The 20,045-nt window shown below is 38.9% G+C and overlaps 1 protein-coding gene across 1 annotated transcript; it reads left to right on the top strand.

Moving 5' to 3' along the window:
* The first annotated feature begins 6,311 nt into the window (after positions 1–6,311).
* LOC100773640 (natural killer cells antigen CD94-like) lies at positions 6,312–12,824 on the top strand. The gene is made up of 6 exons (XM_035448881.1): positions 6,312–6,664; positions 8,094–8,186; positions 8,331–8,393; positions 9,731–9,882; positions 10,858–10,961; positions 12,319–12,824. The coding sequence occupies exons 1-6, from the start codon at positions 6,658–6,660 to the stop codon at positions 12,437–12,439; spliced, it is 540 nt and encodes a 179-aa protein (XP_035304772.1). The 5' UTR covers positions 6,312–6,657; the 3' UTR covers positions 12,440–12,824.
* Positions 12,825–20,045: the final 7,221 nt, after the last annotated feature.

Here is a 20,045-nt window from a genome sequence, read left to right as displayed (position 1 = left end):
GGCTTATCTCCGAGGTAAGGAACTATGAAAAGCATCGTATAGTTGTGCATGGAATTTTTCAAAATTTTCTCTAGCCTCTGCCTTTTCATTATCTCTGGGCACAGGTCATCCCACCTCTGAGTCCACTAGTGGAAGACAGTTAAAGGATCCCATGGAAACAGCAAGTGGTATTTACAGTCCACTCAATGTTTCATGTTCATTGGGTTATCTTTGTGGTTGACACTTTTTACCTTCCTTGTCATAGGCTCAAATTTAATGTTGTTTCCTGTGGCCATGCCTTGTTAGAACTACGCCAGTGTTGCAGTTAGAGTGATAATGATCAGCCACAGCTACACTTGCAAAGCTCGCTTGTGGCCCCTTCCTTCTCCCCTCCTTTGTCTTCTGCTTTGTGGTCAGTGGCAATGCTTCAGATCCAAAACCTTTTGCAGTAGCCTTTTATTTTTAGGATATAGCATTCTCCCTGTCAATCACCTTCTACTTCTCCCCTAGACCACATGGTCACATCAAGGCTTGGGTAAGCAAGAGTTGTTACTTCAGGTGGTGGTATCTCTATGGTTGGAAATATTCAGCAGTGTACAGTGAGATGCGTCAGGTATGATTTTTATGTTCATGGATTGTAACTGAGCTGTTGACTGAAGCCAGATCCAAACAGTGGCTGGGCTCATATCACAATTCAGAGAGGTCCCTTTAAAATGTTATCTCCAGGCCTGGAGAGATGGCTCAGTAGTTAAGAGTGCTTGCTGCTCTTCTAGAGGACAAGAGCTCAGTTCCTAACACACAAGTCTGGTGGCTCACAATGGCGACACCTCCAGCCTTCACAAACAACTGTTTTCATGTGGATATGCCCCTATACACACAAAGCTTTTAAAAAAATAATAAAACTAAATCCTTTTACAGTGTTAGTCTCCAAAGTCTTTGTAGCCAATGATCAATGACCATTGTCTTGAACCTAGGCATGCCAGCTCATGCCTGTAATTTCAGCACTTGGGAGGTTGAGACAGGAGAATTACCTCAATTTCATGCTTCCCTGGACTTCATAGTGAGCTTCAGGAAAGCCTGATGAATAGTGAAAAAAGAAAGAAACACATGTACATTGTTTTACACTCACTCCCCAAGTGAAAGCTTTGTGTTCAAGGACTGTATGCTGTGCCCTTTAGATGGCCTTACTGATTCTTAGTCTTCTGTCTAGGGACGAGTGCACCTTTTGCTCAGGGAATCTTTTTTACTTATCACAGTACCTCTTCTTTTTGTCCAGGTTTCATTGGCAGACAGTTACCCTGATATTAACAAGGTAGGCATCTTGCTGAAAGGACAAGAAAGAGAATCAGTGATATGTCACTGGTAATCCATGGAAGTGCTTGATCTTTCGATGTCAAGAGCTGACAAATCAGCAAACCTTGCTGTGCTGTATCAGAATAATGACCCAAAGTCCCACCCAAACTCACCACAGTTAAACTATTTTCAGCTACCCAGGAGGTGAAAAGCTATAGCTTCAACTCTCTCAGGAAGTTCTTACACTTGCTTTGAGGTCCTCTGTAATGTGCTAATATTTAGCAAACGTATACCTTAGGGACTGAAATTACAAAAATAAGTTGTATATGCCTTTCTATTCTGGCTTTATAAACATCCTTATACTCTAAACAACCAAGAAGAATGTGAACATTTTTTGTTTAAAATATGTTATCATGCGGTCGAATTCATCTGGAGCCTTCCATGAAGACATGACTGTTGTATAAAATAGTCACCTAAACAGGGCTGGGAAGGAACTTCAATAGCCCACACTTGAATGCTGCCACGTCTCATCCAGGGTGAGTAAACGGTGACTGAACAATGTGAAGGTTGCTGCTTCAATTTTCTTCTTAGTTCTCTGTGAAAAGTGTGTCTCTTGGTACTTTTAAATCAGTGTGAATTTAGAAACGTGGCAGTGGACTGTGTAATGTCTCTGGTGAATAACCATGACTAAATCTGCAAACTGGCTTGAAACTGTGAAATGATAATTTTGCATTTGTTTAAAAAAAAGACAGGATCAAGTTCCCAAAATATAACTTGAAAATTACTAGACAGCATATCAGAGGTCAAGTAAAACATGGTGTTAAATTAGAATGGCAAGCATTTCTACTCTGTCAAATACTTCCTCATCTGGATGGGAGGTACTAAGTGTCTGTTTTTAAAGGACCTTAAAGAGGTTCAGAGAAAGCTCCTGGAAGAACATCTTAGTAGATTCTTGCAAATGTTCTATGGCAGGCTTTAATGACAAAAAGCAACTTGGCTGCTCAATTAAAATGACATCAGAATCTTAAACTCCAGGAAGAAAGTCCAGAGATAAGAGGAATTCCTCTTTGCTGCATGTATTTGTATGATTCTCTTTACATAAAGATACTATTGAGGATGGCAAACTTTTCAATAAAAGAATGGAATGTCAAAATACTTCATTAAAATGCATACATTCATATACAAATTCATATATACATATGTAGACATATCTACATGCATGCACATGTTATATTAAAATGAGACATATAAGTTAAACACTAAAATTCTCCCCCATGGAACCAAACCATTTACACAAAATTGGCAAATATTTTTGTTTATCCTGTTTTTCTATAAAAAATTATACTTCAGATTAACAAAATATTTATCAACAACTGCTTTCTATAATATAAACAAGGACAGTGTATGGTCATGATTAAATGTATATACTATTTTTTTCTCTTTTTTTGTCAGTCTTTTGTTTTTTTATATTTTTTATATATTTGAATTACAAACAAGATTGAATTACATGACGATCCATCCCAGTTCCCTTCCCCCTCCCTTCCTCCTCTACCATCCCCCCAACTAAAATCCTACCTGTCATATGTCCTTTCTTCTAATCTACACCTGACTCAAAATGTATATACTATTGAGCTATGCATGTTTTTGTGAACATATATGAACACCTATCCACACAAGTTAATGGATGCTTATGCAACTGGCAAAATCTGAATAAATTCTATGGATTTCACCAATGTCAGTTTCTTGGTTTTCACTTGCATTTTAGCTATGTAAGATATCAACACTGGGGAAAATGAAGTCCATATTACAAATGAATTTCTTATACTTCTATTGGTGGTCTATATTTTAAAAAAACAAACAGAAGCTAACAGTATTTTATAGTCATTTTAAAATTTTTATTTAAGTTAAAAACAATCTTATTCTACATACCAATCCCAGTTACCCCTTCCTCCAATCCTCCCACCCGGAATCCTACCCCCCATTCACTCCTCAGGGAGGGTGAGGCCTCCCATGGGGAATCATCAAAGTCTGACACATCATTGGGGCAAGACCTAGCCCTCCCCCATGTATCTAGGTTGAGACAGTATCCCTCCATGGGGAATTGGCTCCCATTCATGCAATAGGGATAAATACTGGTTCCACCGCGAACTGACACACATGTTCAGAGGACCTGGTTCAGTCTTAGGCAAGTTTCCCAGCTGTCAGACTGGGGTCCCTGAGTTCCCAGGTACTCAGGTCAGCTGTTTCTGTGGGTTTCCCCAGCATGGCCTCTACCCCTTTTCTCATCACTCCTTCCTCTCTAAAGTTGGATTCCAGGAGTTTGGCTCAGTGCTTAGTAGTGAAACTCTGCTTCTGCTTCCAACAGGATGAAGGCTCTAGGATGGCATTTAAAATAATCATCAATCTCATTACAGGGAAGGACATTTAAGGTAGTCCCCAATTAAACATTTTAAATGTCACATTCAACAGATCTCTGACAAGTTTGAGGATCATTACCTACTAAGTACGTCTACTCATTACTCCTCCCTCTAGAAAACTGGATTCCAGAAGTTTGGCTCAGTGCTTAGCTGTGAATCTCTGCTTCAGCTTGATATAAACATGAGCTAATGACATGTTCCCATCCTTCCTTTTTCAGACCCTTTGTTGGCTCTTTTCTTAAAGTTCAATTCTATTATATTGATTAATAAAAGATTTAGCCCACATCAGAAATGGTAGATATACTATTTCCAAGTAAAAGTTCATGGGAGTCATTCTTAATCTAAGTTTCAGTTTTTACAAACACTACACCCATCACACACAGATGAGAATCCACTGTTGTTGTCTTTCCCCAATGATTATACTTTAGAGTGAACTTTCCCATGTAGATTAGCAAAAGCCTCATGCAGAAAAGTCAATCCTAATACAAGAAACTAAACAAGGAAACTCAAGGAAGTGCCAATGGGGTTATCTGTTTGCTGCGTTGTGTCCTTATACATTAGCTTCTCTTTGAGATGATTGTTGCTATCCATTCTTATCTAAGGGAAGTTCTAGGACTGAAAATGGGGCCTTCAGCCATGATGTTCAAGTCACCCAGAGTTTCTTATCCACTGACCACAAGAAGTGTTTGTTTAGTTCACTCATGAACACAACAGAAGAGAGGAGTTTCTGGGTGACTTGTACACACGAGTAAGCTTGCATTGTTTTGTTCATATTGGCCTTCAAGAGAGGGTCCTAAAATAAAGAAATAGAAAGAGGGAAGCGACTAGAAGGCTAAATGGATAGTGAATTCTGAAAATGTTTGTTTCTTGGTTTGTAGACAAAAAGAAAATTTTAGCAAACAATCATATGATTCACTAAAATTTATGATTAATAAAAGCAGATAGTTTAAAAGATACCTATATTTCTGTGAAAATGAGATGGATTTAGTCATGAATAAAACATATTTATTCAACTTTCTTACTGTTTCCTATTTCAATAAAGATATAAATAAATATATTAGTTGAGACTTGACTTTAACTCTTGATTATTCCACATCCACTTCCCCCGTGCTGGGACAACAGGTTTGTGCCATCGTACTTGGCAAGAAATCATACTTCATCAACTTAGAAATTCTAATTTGAAAACTAACATAACCTCGTGAAAATATCCAATGTGTAAGGATTTTATCAAACAAAATCCACTAGGGTTTGTTAAATTTTTCACAAGAGACTTTACGACAGGCCAGGCATCTTCCTCTTCAGGAAGCCTCCACAAAGAGGACTGCTTTGCAAACTGGTGCACCATGGGAAAACGTATCTATTTAGAAGAAGTGAAATGAAAACAGATCTCTCCTTTGGAATGCTTCTTGCCAACGCATTCTATAGTGTTAGGTCTACATGTGTAGGTATAGAAAATACCCCACTATTCACATCTTCAGCGCGCATTAGATTTCCTAGTTCTATCCTCAAGCTTTAAAGATGTAGTTAGTAAAGTCAGCATTTATTTTGAGTTAATTCTCTGGCAATTACAGAGAAATGGCAGTGAACAAAAAAGTAGGGGAGGCAGAGGGAGGGGAATGGAACACTTGGAAGAATACATAACTGTCTGAAACAGTAAAGCTCAATATCTGCTGAGCAGCAGTTTGGGTGTTTCTGTAAGTTCTGAGAAAAGTTTCGGGTACAAAGTTTATTTGGAATATATATATATATATATATATATTGAATTGGGTTGGGAGGGGCACTGGTAACACAGGTTAAGGTAGAACACTTTTGTGATTGTTCTTTCTCTTAACCAGTCACTTGAAGTAGTACCTTGCAATGGTTAGGCAATTCTGAAAAGTGGGACAAATAACACTGTCCACATTTTCTGGCCTTAAAGCCAATGTGGGTGAGCTGTATCGAATTCTGAGATATGTCAATAACGGTCATTAGCCTGGTGATAAGTAGCCATCATGTTGGACTGTCATGTATGGGAGCACCAAGGTTTCTAGCAGTTCTAAGTGAAAATAAAACATAGATACAGGGGTTCAGACAGCATTTGACCAGAGTTTATCAAATATCCAAGTGAGATAATTGTAGCAGATAAACTCTGTTTTGAGTGGAGATGAGTAGGAGGGACACCATTGTGTGAAAACAATTTAGTTATCTGTGTACAAAAAGGAAACAGATTCAAATAGAGTTTGTAGTTTAGAAAGAATGAAAGGGAAGGTTAAAAATGTGTGTCCAGGGAGGAAGAAAAGCAGGAGGGGAGGAGGTGGTAGGGTTAATACACCATCTATCAGAACCACAGAAGGAGACATGGATATTTCAACCAGTCTGTGCTAAAGAAGAGAAATGCCAACCTAGGAAGTGCAAATACATGCAGGGGCTTGGCTTGAAATAAATTCCTTGTACATCAAGCTCAAGGAGCCTTAGGCAAATTAGCACTTTTTGGTATCTTCTTTATTAAGCCATAAAAAGAAATATTTTGGCACAATGTGTGCTTTAAAATTTGTTTAACAGAAAGTAAATAAGTATTTGTTATAAGAAAGGTGGAAAATCTGTGTGGGATTTTATAATACTAAAGGAATTTATCTTTGATTTGTACATCTTACCCCTTTTTTTCTAACAGATTTTTAGAGACAGCTTTGATGTTCACACATTGAAAACAAGCTCTCTCCCATCTCCTTTTGCTCTATTGTTTTGTGACAAAGTTACAGAGAGAATTTCCTGTGCTGTGGTTCCAGGGTCATGTTAGAAACTTGAGGCACATTCCTACTGTGCATCTGTGTACCGCCAACGGATGACTCAAGAGCATCACTGCAACACACAATGCCCCTGACTCTTCTAATCCATGTTGTCTTCTTAGCTTCCTGCTCAGCTCTGGGATCTACATCATTCTTAGGCATAAACACATCTCCTCTGAATCATCCTTGGAGCATCACATCTCATGGCAGGTACGTGTGCCCCGTCATAGCAACGATAAAACAGTAACCAGAAATGATGTCTCATGGATTAAGTAACTTCAGGGCTTGGTTTAATACAAATAATACAGAAAGTACATAATCAGCATTGGATACTTTAGACTTTCCATGCTTTAATACTTTCTGCATTCATTGTTTTCTTGATTCCACATTTTGAAACTTGAACATGACATTATGAAGCTAAACCTCTTGTAAGCCTTTTCTAACAGAGTTAGGGAGTAGCTTTTGTTAAATTCAGAATGAAACTGAAACTAAATTGATTAACTCGTCAGCAACATGTCTCTAGCACGGAAATAGAGAACGCCAAATATTAAGGACACAACACTTTATAAATAGATTTGCTGTCTGTATTGTGGTCTTTTCACTGCTGCTTTGTACTGTTGTTGGTGGCAGCACTATATTTTGACAATATTCTAATGTTAAGAGAAAATCGTCTAGACTCTGATGACACCCTATGGAAGGCCTCACCCTCCAGGGGGAGCAGAAAGGATAAGTGATAGGTAGGGTTTTAGTTGGGTGGGGAGTGGTAGGGGAAGAGGGGAGGGAGAGGGAACTGGGATTGACATGTAAAATAATCTTGTTTCTAATTCAAATAAAAAAAATCTGAAAACAAAAAAAGAGAGAGATAATCGTCTACTATTAGAGTGTTTCATCCAATAAGCATGTGACTTTGCAAATGAGCTATGATAATATTGAGACAACAGAAAGTCAAAGGTTACTTTTGTGTCACAATTCAGGGTGCAGTGAACAGAACTCAGACCCTCAATCCATACATCAGTGTAGAACCTCCCACCACACCTGGTCTAGAAGGCTCCTCTCTCTCTTCCTGCAGACCTCTACAAGCTCCGTCTGCATTCAGACCTGGAGAGAACACATTCTGTGACGGTATTCTCCTGACAAAAAAGGAATATGATAAATGGCAGACTCTGGATCTTTTCACTATTCTATTGGATTTCTGTTAGGCATTCACTAGCTTTATAAGAAAATAATGTTGTGATTCATTTTTCATTTTTATCATTTCTCTAATGCAAATTTTTATTCATGATATTCTTGAAAGGAAAAAAAATGTCTATTTAGCAAGTCCACTGTGCACCATGGATGCTTGCTGGTCTGTTCTTACTGTAGAGATAAAGTTTAGTGGTAAAGGGTTCTAATGAGGATATATATATATATATATATATATATATATATAACCTCATCAAAGAAGAAGGCACACCACATCAAAAGATTGCTGTTGGGCAGAGATCTGCAGTTATGTTTTCATTCCCCAGTGTTTCACTGGAGAGACATCTGTGCCATCCCAGGAAAGGTTTGGGTTCTTTCTCTTCTTAAGAACTTCATCTTCTGTGTTCACACTTTAATCTGTTATTTATTAATCTCCATGCTTGCTATTTTTCTGTAGTTTCTAGGATCGCTCTGTGGAGGTTGATGTCTGTGATCTTTGGAATAAAATGTCTTCTGCTGATGGCTACTTTGGGATTTTTGATGAAAAACTGTAAGTGTTTCTAGGCAAACCTATAGAAAAAAAATCAACATCATGATCAACTAATTTATAATGAATATTTAATTTTTCTAATGTATAACATTTTATTTAATAAATATATGTCAAACTAAGCAAATATCTACTCATGTCTTACAGCATTTACTATATGGAGTATTCAACCAATACCTTCTCCAACTTCCATTGTAGAACTTCAGGAAGGTAAGTTCTACTTTTTTCACAAACTTTATGATTGATAGAGGATAGGACAGAGGAGTTCACTCTCGTGTGCTGTAACATGGTTGTACTAAGTAAGAGTCTCACTGTATTGTGCTGTAGTATAAGAAAAATAAAATTATACCGAATTGCGAGTGTTAGCCTACTTAAGAAGTAATTTAAACACTGCTTAAAGAAGATCTTCACTTTTTCCTTATCGTTTTAGAAGTTTTCGTCTGTGGTTGACTGGGCTCACCAGTCTTGTACCTATGCCAAGACAGTGTGTCACAGTGGAAGCATGTGTGGGTACACAGCTTCTCATGTCATGGCTAGAAACCAAAGAGAGGAAGAAGATGAATAGTAGGGTTTCCACTCCCCATTTGAAAGCCTACCCCAGTACCCTGAAAAAGAACTATTATATTCTATGTCTAAAGGGCTTCATGACTGCCAATTTTCGCATGTAAGGGCTTTTGAGAAGACTCCAGGTACAAAGTCTAGCAAAACATCATCTTAAATTTCAGGAAAAATGAAGATACCAGCCTGAAATGGCAGACACATGTTTCTTAAGGAGTGTTCATGAATCATTCATAAACAAAATTAAATGACAATAAACATTATAGACAAATCTTATTTTGTGATTTCCAAAAACCTATGCTTTCATATTCTTTCCTTTCAACTTTTTTGATTCAGAATTCAGTGTAGACATTTCTGTAATTAAAAACCTTATTTACTCTCAAGAGATAGTCCAAAACTCTATTTTAAAATTCTTTTTCAAATGCTCCTCAAGTTTATAACCTTCTGATCATACAGTTAATTTTCTCTTATTTCAACTTAGTGTCGTTTGTGTGATGAAGATTTGAGTGCCTACTATGTGTTTCAATGCTTATTACTAAGGAAGAGCGATTCTGAGGACACACTACCACCCATAAACTGTCCATCAATCTGGAAGCTATTTGGTTTATTTATCCTCATTTTTTGAACACATAAGAATTCTTTCAATGTACTGTATCCTTCTCTGACTTAGGCCTTTCCTTCGAGTTCCTTTCATCTAATTAGTCCTATGCTCATTATAATCCTCAGCTGTGTGTACATCCTCAAAGTCATCCTTCTGACTGCCACTCTCTCCTGTTCGATGCCACATGCTTCTCCACATTCCTTCTCATTTAATTATCACTAAACATAACAAAGGACAGAAAATGATTTCATTTCGAATCTATCTTTAGAAAACCCTTCCCATGGAGCAAAGTGTTTGTAGAAAGAAATGAATAATTAGCCAATAACTTTATGAATGTCAAGTAGCATCAAAGAAGACGAAATCTGTAACGATGTGTTTCATCTTTTAGTTTCCAAATGCTGCGCTTGCTTAGAAAAGTGGATTGGTTATCAGTGTCACTGTTACTTCATTTCCAAAGAAGGAAAGTCTTGGGAAGAAAGCAGAGATTTCTGTGCCTCTAAGAATTCCAGTCTTCTTCAGCTCAAAACCAAAAATGAAATGGCACGTACTTCCTTCTTGTTTCTTCCATTCTTACAGGTGCTCCGAAACTAAACTGACCACATTCATGCAGGTCTTTATTACCAGGTAGCCGAGGATGGTTGCTGAGTTCCTCAGTTTGCGCTACCTTGAAATATTCTTCTTTTTTTTTTGGCTAATGTTATTTTTTTGATTTTTTTAATTTTAATTTTATTTTATTAGTTCAAATTAGGAACAAGCTTGCTTCAGATGTCAATCCCTTCTCCCTCTCCCTCCCCTCCCCCCAACATCCCACCCTTGAAATATTCTTAAACAGTCTACAAAATCCTTCAAGTACATAAAATCACTTAGATTAGGATTGTTGTTATTGTGTGGTTCATATGGGGAATGAACCTAGGAACTGACACACACCAAGCAAACACTCTACCACTGTGCTATATTCTCAAGCATGTTTTAAAACGTTTTTTACTATGTGTTTTGAGACAGAAGGAGGTATCTGAGGCTTGCCTTTATACTCCCTCTGTAGCTCAGTGAGGCTGAACTGCTTCAGTCTCCTGAGTACCAGGGATTACAGGCCTGAACTACCAGGCTCTTCTTGGAAATCACTCAATTCTTATGAAGAAATTCTGAGGCTGTCTGTGTTCTGCTCAGCTTGAAGAGGTTACAGGTGTGAGTGTTATCCACCATGTTGCTGTCATCAGGGCCACCTTTGATCACTGATCTCATGAAGGAGATCAGTGTATCATGGAATCTCATTTTCTTTATGACAATTCTCACCTTTCAAGAAGCAAGATTTTGTAGTGTTTTTCCACATGAGTCAATGTGGCCTGGTAAAGGAGAAATTTAAGACATGTAATTATACCTCCCAGATCAGAAGTACAAAAAGATTTCAAGTTGAGAACCCACAATCTGAATCTTATTCTGAATGCCTTTTAAAATGTAAGTTGATTTCAGAGTACATTCAGAGTTGGTTATCTTGTTCTTTCTGCCTCTAATCAGAGTTTTATGAACTCCAGTCAAAGCCATTTCTGGATTGGAATGCGTTATAATGAGGAACGGCATGCCTGGCTGTGGGAGGATGGCACAGCCCCCTCAAAAGATCTGTAAGTGTCTGGCTATTGAGGATCTTTTTGGGGTGGACATACTTTTTATGAATTTATCCTTGCTACGAGTACTGAAAAATCACTGCCGGAGATTGAGTTCAAATATCTTGTGTGGAGCATGTGAATATATAAAATCCCAAAGGCAAACAGATTGCTCCACCCATAACGTTCAAGCTCATGTTCAAGTAACATCAAGGTGTGTACCTGAGACCAGAAGAGAATTCTCTTTACTGTCTTTCCTTACTGAAGGACAATAGAAAACACCAGATGTATCTATGCCTGCTCAGGTGGTCTCAGATACAGGAATGCCCAGAGAACACAGCAGGTCCATTTTTGTTGTTCTAATGGATTTCACTATTATATTTTTATCATCTTTAAATATTCAGCACTTATTTTCTGAATAAATGTTGTCCTTGGATCACATTCTCATTCATAAGCATTACTAGAGAGTAATACAGTGACAAAATTAATGCTCTTCCCCCCTAGCTAGGGTCAGCTCATAGATTTTTCTTTTATATAGTGTAATCTGATTGCAGTTTTCCTTCTCTCAACTCCTCCCAGATCCTAGATCTATGCCCCACTCAAAATCCTATACAAACCACACTTAAGGGCAGGCCCCATGCCTAGCAGTAACTGACCAACATAAAACAACAAAAAATGAACTCAATGGTAGAGAGTTTTTGTTGTTGTTTTTGTTTCTTTCATAACACTTTGTCAGGGCACTTTTTTCTAACTTTTCAGATATTTTGTTTATGGATTATGTTTTCCAACTTTGTTTTTATGGGTTTTCTGTGTGTGCTAATGTGTATGTCTCATTGTCCATATATTTTTCTTGTGCTTTTTCTTTGTTTCTATTTTCTTTTTTCAAACTCATACACCTTAACCACATAGAAGACCAATATACTATCAAAAACATTTCTGGCCAGGCATGGTGGTACACACCTTTAATTCCAACTAGACAGACTGAGGCAAGTATATGTCTTTGAGTTCAAGTCTGGCGTGGTCTGTGAGTTCTGGCTCAGCTAAAGCTACACACTGAGACATTGTCTCAAAAGACAAAAGATACAACCCAGTCATTTCTGATAGGAGCAAAGAGACAACAAAGAAACAAATAACAAAACCAGAGTCTATCCTCTGGTCTTAGTGCTAGTGTCCAGTGAGGAAGTAACTGAGTTTTATTGTACTTCAAAACTGTGAAAGTTTGCTGGAAGGCAACAAAACAAGACCAAATAAACAAAATCCCAAATCATTTGGTTCATATCTCACTCAAAAGTTATCAAAACACTTTAAGCTAATAAAAATAACTGTAAACATCCTTACTGTTTTTCAAATGTTAACACTTTCTTCTTCATTACAGAGTTCCGGTGTCCTCATATATCAAAACAAGTGGCTGCATTGCTTATAGTCCAAGCCTATTTGTTTCTACTGAATCCTGTGAAAATGAAAACCGTTTTATCTGTAAGCAACTGATTATTTAAATACTTCTTAAGGCAAAGAGTAGACAAGAGAGGTCCAGGGTTACATCAACAATACTTACGTCTCACAGTATTGCTACGTTTCCATGTTGAATTGGTAGACTGTTCCTGTGTGCTACCATTTTCATACGTTTGAACCCTAGTGTTTTATGCTTGATGAATTTTTCACATCTGTGCATGAAATAAGGATGCATAAAGGTAGAGAGTTTTTTATAATAAATATTTTGATTTAATGCATGCTTGATATGAAATATAATTATATTTACATATTCTTATAAAGCTTTCTTGGAAACATTAAATAAAATTTATTCCAGACCAAGTCATATATATTCCATGTGGTTTCAGTTTTTGTATCAGAAATGAATTTAACCTGGAGCTGAGTTTGTGAGATATAATCACTTCATGACAGTAATTCTGTTTCTAAGAATTACACATTATAGTTACCTGTGCTTCTTATGCCTAATGATGTTAGCCAGGTTCTATGTGTGCTCAGAGATGTGCCCAACATTGATATTTAATCTTCAAACACTTCCAAGACCTACAGAATATGGCATTTAAACGTTTTAATGATTTAGAACTCCATTGACATGAGACACAATTGCTCCTCACAGCACCGAGCTATTTCTGCGAGTGTGATGGGCACTGATGACACTCCATTTGGAGTTTGCTTTCTTCTTGGCTTACTGGCCTTTTGGGCAAAGAACTGACCCTACCTCCACTGCTGACTTTGGACGTGCTGTCCTAACTGGGCTAGCAGGAAATAAACTTAAAGCGACTACTGAAGCTTACCAAGTCAGGGTAGGATAGTTTTTCAGTTTTCCTGCTTATAATATAGTCTGTCAGATACTCTAGGCCTTAGCCAAAGTTGGTTGGCCTGACATTACTCATTACTGTGAGACCTTGGGTGACTGTACAGGTAGCCTGTTGTTTCTGTCATTGTTTGCACCTTTAGGAAGTCATACATTTGCAATTCCTGCTTACCCTAGTAATGTTATTTTCCTTCTCAGGCCTTTGATGAGGTTGAAGACTAGATAGTCTCAACTAATATACTTTCTTATTTTAGATAGAGCATATTAGGTACAACACTTATACTTTCCAAAATAGGTCAGCAATCAGAGTGATTTCTGTTATGCCATTACCCTGGGGCTGAGCATTTAGTATGTGTTTATTGCTTAATGTTGCTCTTGCTAGTTATAGGTCTAAATTTCTGTATGTTTTTTACATTTCCTTCTCCTGGACTACACTTGATATTTGTTATCCTTGTACATAGCTTTTGTATCAGGTTTAAAACCCTCTTATTTAGACAAAGGGGAATTGTAGTGTCATCTTGCTTTGCCAGTGAAATGGTGGTGGTGGCCAAACCTCTTGGGCATGGTTTCAGGTTCAGAGGTAACTCCTTATAAAGTAGAGGGGAGGCTGGCTCCTGCTCTCTTGGGTTTCAGTGAGAGCATTGGAAGGGCAGAGGCTGCATCTTCTGGAGCAGGAAGACCACAGTGATTATTTACTCTTTATCTGTGTAAGTGCTACCCTAATAAATACCTAATTATCATTCATCTTGGGTCTGATGGACTCATTTAAACCCCACCTTCTGAGACCCTTGTCCCCTCCCTAATTTTAGAGGAAATGATGTCAGTTTATCCCCACTTACTGTTATTTTGGCTGTAGGTTTGTCATGTATTAAGACATGTATTAAACCTAAGTGTGCTTCTGATATTTCTGATTTAAAAAGGTTTGTACTACAATGGGAAGTTGAAATTAGTCAAAAGGTCTTTTCTGCATCTATACAATTGATAAAAAATAACCAGTAAAAATTATAAACAGTTTGATTTTAGTATGTGTTTGCTGTGAAAGTTGAGCATGTATTATGACAACTTACAAGATCTGTATCAATGCTGCATTGAGAAATTTCCTTCTACATTACATCTGGGTTAATAACTATGGCCAAAGCAACTGAGCAATAAGGACAGTTTATCACTTCTGAGGCTAGACCAGTAGACAGCATTAGACCCTTTTCTCTCTATCTCTCCTCAGTGGATTTAGTTACATCACAGTTAGCAGCTTCTGTTGAGCAGATTGTGCAAGGAAGAGAGACTTAAGGGCTGTCTTCAAGGACTGACATCTGTTTTCATCATCTATGTAATGAGCAAGCCTTCTTTGCAAGAACTCTGTAGCCCAAGTCAAACTCTCAAATAACCATAGCCCAGTCAGAGTCTTGATGACAATTTCATGTCTTGGGCACTTCCAGTAGGGCCAGGAAAATGGTAGATATTAATTCCCTTCACACCTCATTAGAATGTTTCTGGTGATATCAGCAAAATATAACTTGGCTAGAAAAAGGCTATAAAGATAAAACTGAAAAATGAGAGTATCTGTATGTCATCAATCACATCTAACCATTTGGCTAAGCCAGTGATAAATCTAACCCCAACAATCATTGTTGGCATAATGCCTGAATGCCGAACCTTGTCAGCTGTCAGGATGCATTCACCAGATTCAGGAGAGTCAGCCCAGGGGCCTTATGGCGGTACATCACTATGTCATGTACTGTGGTGTGGCTACGCCATGCATTGTGTGGCCTGTGAAAGGTTCTGTATGCACGTGAAAAGGGTCCCCTTTAAAACAAGCTCTGCCTGTCTCTAGCTCTCTGAGGGGACCAGGCTCATTTCTGACAGGAGCCCAGGGTGTACATCACAGTATCAGGGTGATCCATCTCATTCCTCTTGGACATCCATGTCACATACTCGGTCCTAAGGGAATTTGGGGGACCTACCTCTCCTTGTTTCCTTCTTGTCAGGGTAGGGGAACAGCCTTACCTACCTCATCAGACCCCACCACTCAATTGCATTTTCAGGTGTATTCCTCTCACTCACTCATTTTTGGTTGTGCCAACTTGTCCTTGGTAAGGATCTTTTAGCCAAAGTAGGAGCTTTTGTTTCTTTTGCTCCTCCCATTCACCTGGCCCCAGATTCACCAGCAGCTCCTCTCCTATTCCTAGCCACCCACTCTACTGGTTCCAATATGTCATTTCCTCTGCTAGCCTCCCACGTAGACCCCCAATTCTGGGACACCCAAAACCCCTCTGTTGCTAGACACCATTCCCCCATTGTGGTTCAATTACAGAACCCTACCCAGTATTACCCAAGCCGAGTGCCCAATCCCATTCCAGAGGCTTAGGGGATTTAAATCAATTATCTCTGACCTCCTAATTAAAAAAAATCTACTTTGTCCTACATCCTCTCCTTTAATGCCCCTATACTTGTAGTTAAGAAACCTAACGGAACCTACTGCCTAGTTCAAAATCTCTCAAGCTCATTAATTCTTCAGTAGTCCCTCTCTATCTCATGGTGCCTAATCCCTACAACTTTATCTCAACTGTTCCTTTAGGGACCTCTCATTTCTCAGGTCTGGATCTCTTTCTCTATCCCTCACAGTTCTCAGTCTCAAAATATCTTTGCTTTCACCTGGACTGACCCTGACACTCATCTGTCCACACAGCTCACCTGGACTGTCCTACCCGAGGATTCTTGGATAGCCCACATCTATTTTTGCCAGGCACTAGCTTCTGACCTACTCTCCCCAAATCTATACTCATACAGTATGTGGATGATATTTTACTTTGTAGCCCATCTTTAGAAATTAGCCAAACTAACATCTCTGCTTTTCTAAATTTCTTATCCAGCCATGGCTGTAGAGTCTCACCTTCTAAAGTTCAACTGCCCACTCCTCAGGTCGCTTACTTGAGGCTAACCATTACCCAAGTCACAAAGCCATCACTTTAGATAGAAAACACCTAATCTGGTCTTTCACAGTCCCCTCTACTAAGGAAATTTTATCATTCTTAGAAATAGCTGGCTTCTTACGTTCCTTGATTCCCTCTTTTTCTCTCCCAGCTTGCCCCGTATATGAGGCAGTTCTTGGACCCACACATGAACCTCTCCACAATGCCATTACTCAGCCCTTTCAGAAGCTCCAATAGGCTCTCCTCCAGGCTCCAGATCTTCATCTCTGAGACCTAACTCATCCTTTTCCCCTCTATGTGACAGAAAAGAGGGATATGCCTTTGGCATATGTGCTTTAGTAGCTGCTGAGATACCCATTTGTAAATAAAAATAACCTTTGGGTCACCCACAACAATCTCCTACCACAACCTGTCCCATTTCTTAGCTTATAAAAGCTTACAAACTCTACCTCCTTCCCAGGTTCTTTCTGTCCAAGTGGCACTAGTACAAGATGCCATACTTGCTTTCCAATCTTGCCCACCCCTCAATATCTAAAATCTTCTTCCCTGGCCCAACACTGACAACTCCCCATCTCATTCTTTCATTGAACCCTAGAAGAATTACTGCCACATGCTTTATGCATACAGGAGGGCATATGCCTAAGGTCACCTACACCTTGTATACAGATGACAGTTCCTTTTAACACAAGGGAACCTGAAAAGCAGGCTATGTCATAGAGCTATATACTGGGGTGGTAGAAGTACAGGTACTACCTGCTCACACTACTAACCAACAGGCTGAATAAATAGTTCTCACCTGTGCCCTCCAATTGGCACAAGGACAGCCCCTAAACATTTATACAGACTCCAAATATTCTTTTCACATCCTTTTGGCCCATGTTGCTATCTGGAAAGAGTGCAGGCTACTTATAACAAAAGGAAGATCCAGAACTAACTCAGGTCAAATTATGGCATGCTAAAAGCTTCGCATCCCCCCAAAGCTATAGAAGCAGCACTTGGGAGAGTGGCCCCTACACCAAGCCTGGGCAGCACAGTGAAGCTGGCCCTGAAAGTGTAGCTGTGGTATAACTGACTCTGAGGACATGAAAGTGTCCTCTTGCTCAGCACTGCAAGGGGTGAACTTGTTACAAGTCTTTCCGCCAAAAGCCACCCGAATCCTACCACCACGTGGGCAGTCTTGCCAGCTGCCCAAGTTCTGCCCACCGCATGGATGGACAAAATAATACAGAGACATATTAGGTACAAATGCTGCTTGGCCAATGACTAGGATTTCTCATCTGTTAGCTCAGTCTTAATTATCATAAATCTATATATTTTATAAGACATCTTATAAAGTATGCTTTCCCCTGGCACCCTCTCTTGCTGGTGGCTCACATGGCGCCACTGGAGGAGACAAAGGGGAAAAGGGACACTTCCTGTTTCTCCTTGCTTAAATATGAGTCTCCTTGCTATGTCACTTCCTGCCTGGATCACCACTTGTCTACTACATTTCCCAGAATCCTCTTTGACTCCTAGACCTGTCTAACTTGCTGTCTCATTGGCCAAACAGTATTTTATTTATCATCCAGTAAGACAAACACATACACAAAAGCACTTCCCCCATCATGAACTAGCAGGAGAGCTTGCCTTGGTGGTGAGGACAAGGGAGAGCTGGTGGAATGACCAACTCTGCAACTACTCAAGCTCAGAACCAGGATTATGACTTGACCCACCCTAACATCTTCCTTGATGGAGAATATGAAGGGACCAGTCCTGAAGACACAAAGCTGCAGAATCTCCATGACACAGGGCAACAACAGGATATCCAAGAGGAGTTCCAGTGAGGACCCAGCCTTGACAGTGTAGCAGAAACTGGAGGCCTCAAAATAGACCAATGACTCTTTGCAATGAACACTTGCAAGTTAAGATTTAAGAATAAAAGGGTTTACTGAATGACTCACTGTGTCACATAAGATTCCATAAAATTGATTTTTCCATTTTTAATTTTTTCTCTTAAATTTATTTTATTTTGGTTTTTTTGCGGGGGGAGGTTGCAAGGGCAGAGGGTGGATCTGAAGGAAGAGTGAAATAAATGGAATTGAGATGCATGACCTGAAAGACACAAAGAATAAATAAAAAGAAAGTTAAAAAATAGCCACAGAGATTAAGCAGACTGAAAATGTACATCTATGACAAAGAACAGCATCTACTAAGTGTGCAGAGATGTCTGCAAATATTAAAATAGACAGACCAAAAGAAGAGGCTGAAAAGGATCCAAGTAGTCTGGACTTCAAATGCAACAAAGTTGCATAGACTGTGTACATAACTAAATAAAGAAACTTTAACATTGTTGGCTTTTCCAATCCATGAACATATGTTCTCAATCCTTTATTTATTTATGTTGTTAATTTCTCATCAATCACCTCTAGTTTTGGCAGAGATGACTTACTTTCATTAGACGCTTTCTTGTGCATTTGTCAGTTTTTGAGATAATGGGAAATAGACTTCATGTATTTTTATTCCCTAAATATTTGCCAATATGAAATTAAAGTGAGATTGCTAATACCACTTGATATTCATTGAAGCTTTTATTTAACAAAGTGAGAAATTTTTAATAATATGAATCTAAAATAGAATAAAACCAACAATGGTTTTGTGTGTGTGTGTGTGTGTTGTAATCGTTTCTAACAAATTACTATCTACATGATAGTTGTGGTAGTTTGAATGTAATTGGCCTGCATAAGCTCATAGGGAATGGTGCGTTTAGGAGGTGTGGCTTTGTTGAAGCAGGTATGGCCTTGTTGAAGGAAGTGTGTCAATGTGGAGGTGGGCTTTGAGGTCTCATATATGCTCAAGCCACTTCCAGTGAGACAGTCTACTTCCTGTTTCCTACTGATCAAAACGTAGGTAGCACCAGGTCCGCCTACATGCTTCCATGCTCCCGGCCATTACGATGATGGACTGAACCCCTGAAAGTGTAAGTGAGCCATCCCAATTAAATCTTTTCCTTTATAAGTGTTGCCATTCTCATGGTGTCTCACCACAGCAATAGAAACCCTAACAAGGACATGTTTACCATCAAATCGCTATACATGTTCATCTTCTTAGTTCTGCCAAGTAATCTTATCTTTATCACAGCAACTGCTTACTTGCTGGTCTTTCATTTTCTTAGACTCTTCAAAAAAAGTCTAATTGGTGCTTCACAATACTAACTTCATACAGTGCTCAGACAGCCTCAAAATTACGGAGATCCTCCAGCCGTAGTCTTCTGAAGTGCTAGCATTCCAGGCATAAGCCACATTGTCCAACTCTGAACAAGTATTTTTAAAAGTCTTACATAGCTGGTGCCACTACTTAGAGCAACAGCACATCACTGAGCCACTCATGTCTCTGCTTCTGTCCACACAGCCCAGCAGAGCTCTATCTTGTGTATGATATAAATTTTGGTTACATTGGATAGACAAAGGGAAATAGGAACCAATTTATAACTTTGTTTACCATCATAATTTCATAAGTGACTTAAACAAAACTAAGACTTGACATAAGACACATGGATGTCATTGAAATGAATACAAAGTGAGTTCAGGCATTGTTTCTAACCAAGCTTTTTCTGACAAGCAGGTTAACATGTTATTAGAAACTAAAGAATACAAGCTCAAGAAATTCAAGTTCAGGAGCCATCAATATGGCTCGGTTCATAAAAACTCTTGCTACCAAGCCTGGGTTCAGTCTCTGGAATCCATATGCTGCAAGGAAGTAATTGACTTCCACAGGTTGTCTCTGTCATTCACATGCTGGCTGTGGCATATGTGCCCCTGAGAACACAATAAATAAAGAGAAGGAGGAGGAGGAGGAGGAGAAGGAGGAGGAGGAGGAGGAGGAGGAGGAGGA

This window comes from Cricetulus griseus, chromosome 8 (assembly GCF_003668045.3).
Source record: "Cricetulus griseus strain 17A/GY chromosome 8, alternate assembly CriGri-PICRH-1.0, whole genome shotgun sequence".
In the NCBI taxonomy this organism is placed as follows: domain Eukaryota; kingdom Metazoa; phylum Chordata; class Mammalia; order Rodentia; family Cricetidae; genus Cricetulus; species Cricetulus griseus.
Note: the sequence above shows the minus strand (reverse complement) of the source record. Positions and strands in the feature narration are given on the sequence as shown.

Bases quoted from the DNA above. Each gene is read 5' to 3' on its own strand.
- LOC100773640 (XM_035448881.1), top strand. The intron at 8,394-9,730 runs GTAAGTTCTACT...TTCATCTTTTAG, and splicing joins CATTGTAGAACTTCAGGAAG to TTTCCAAATGCTGCGCTTGC. The intron at 10,962-12,318 runs GTAAGTGTCTGG...TCTTCATTACAG, and splicing joins ACAGCCCCCTCAAAAGATCT to AGTTCCGGTGTCCTCATATA.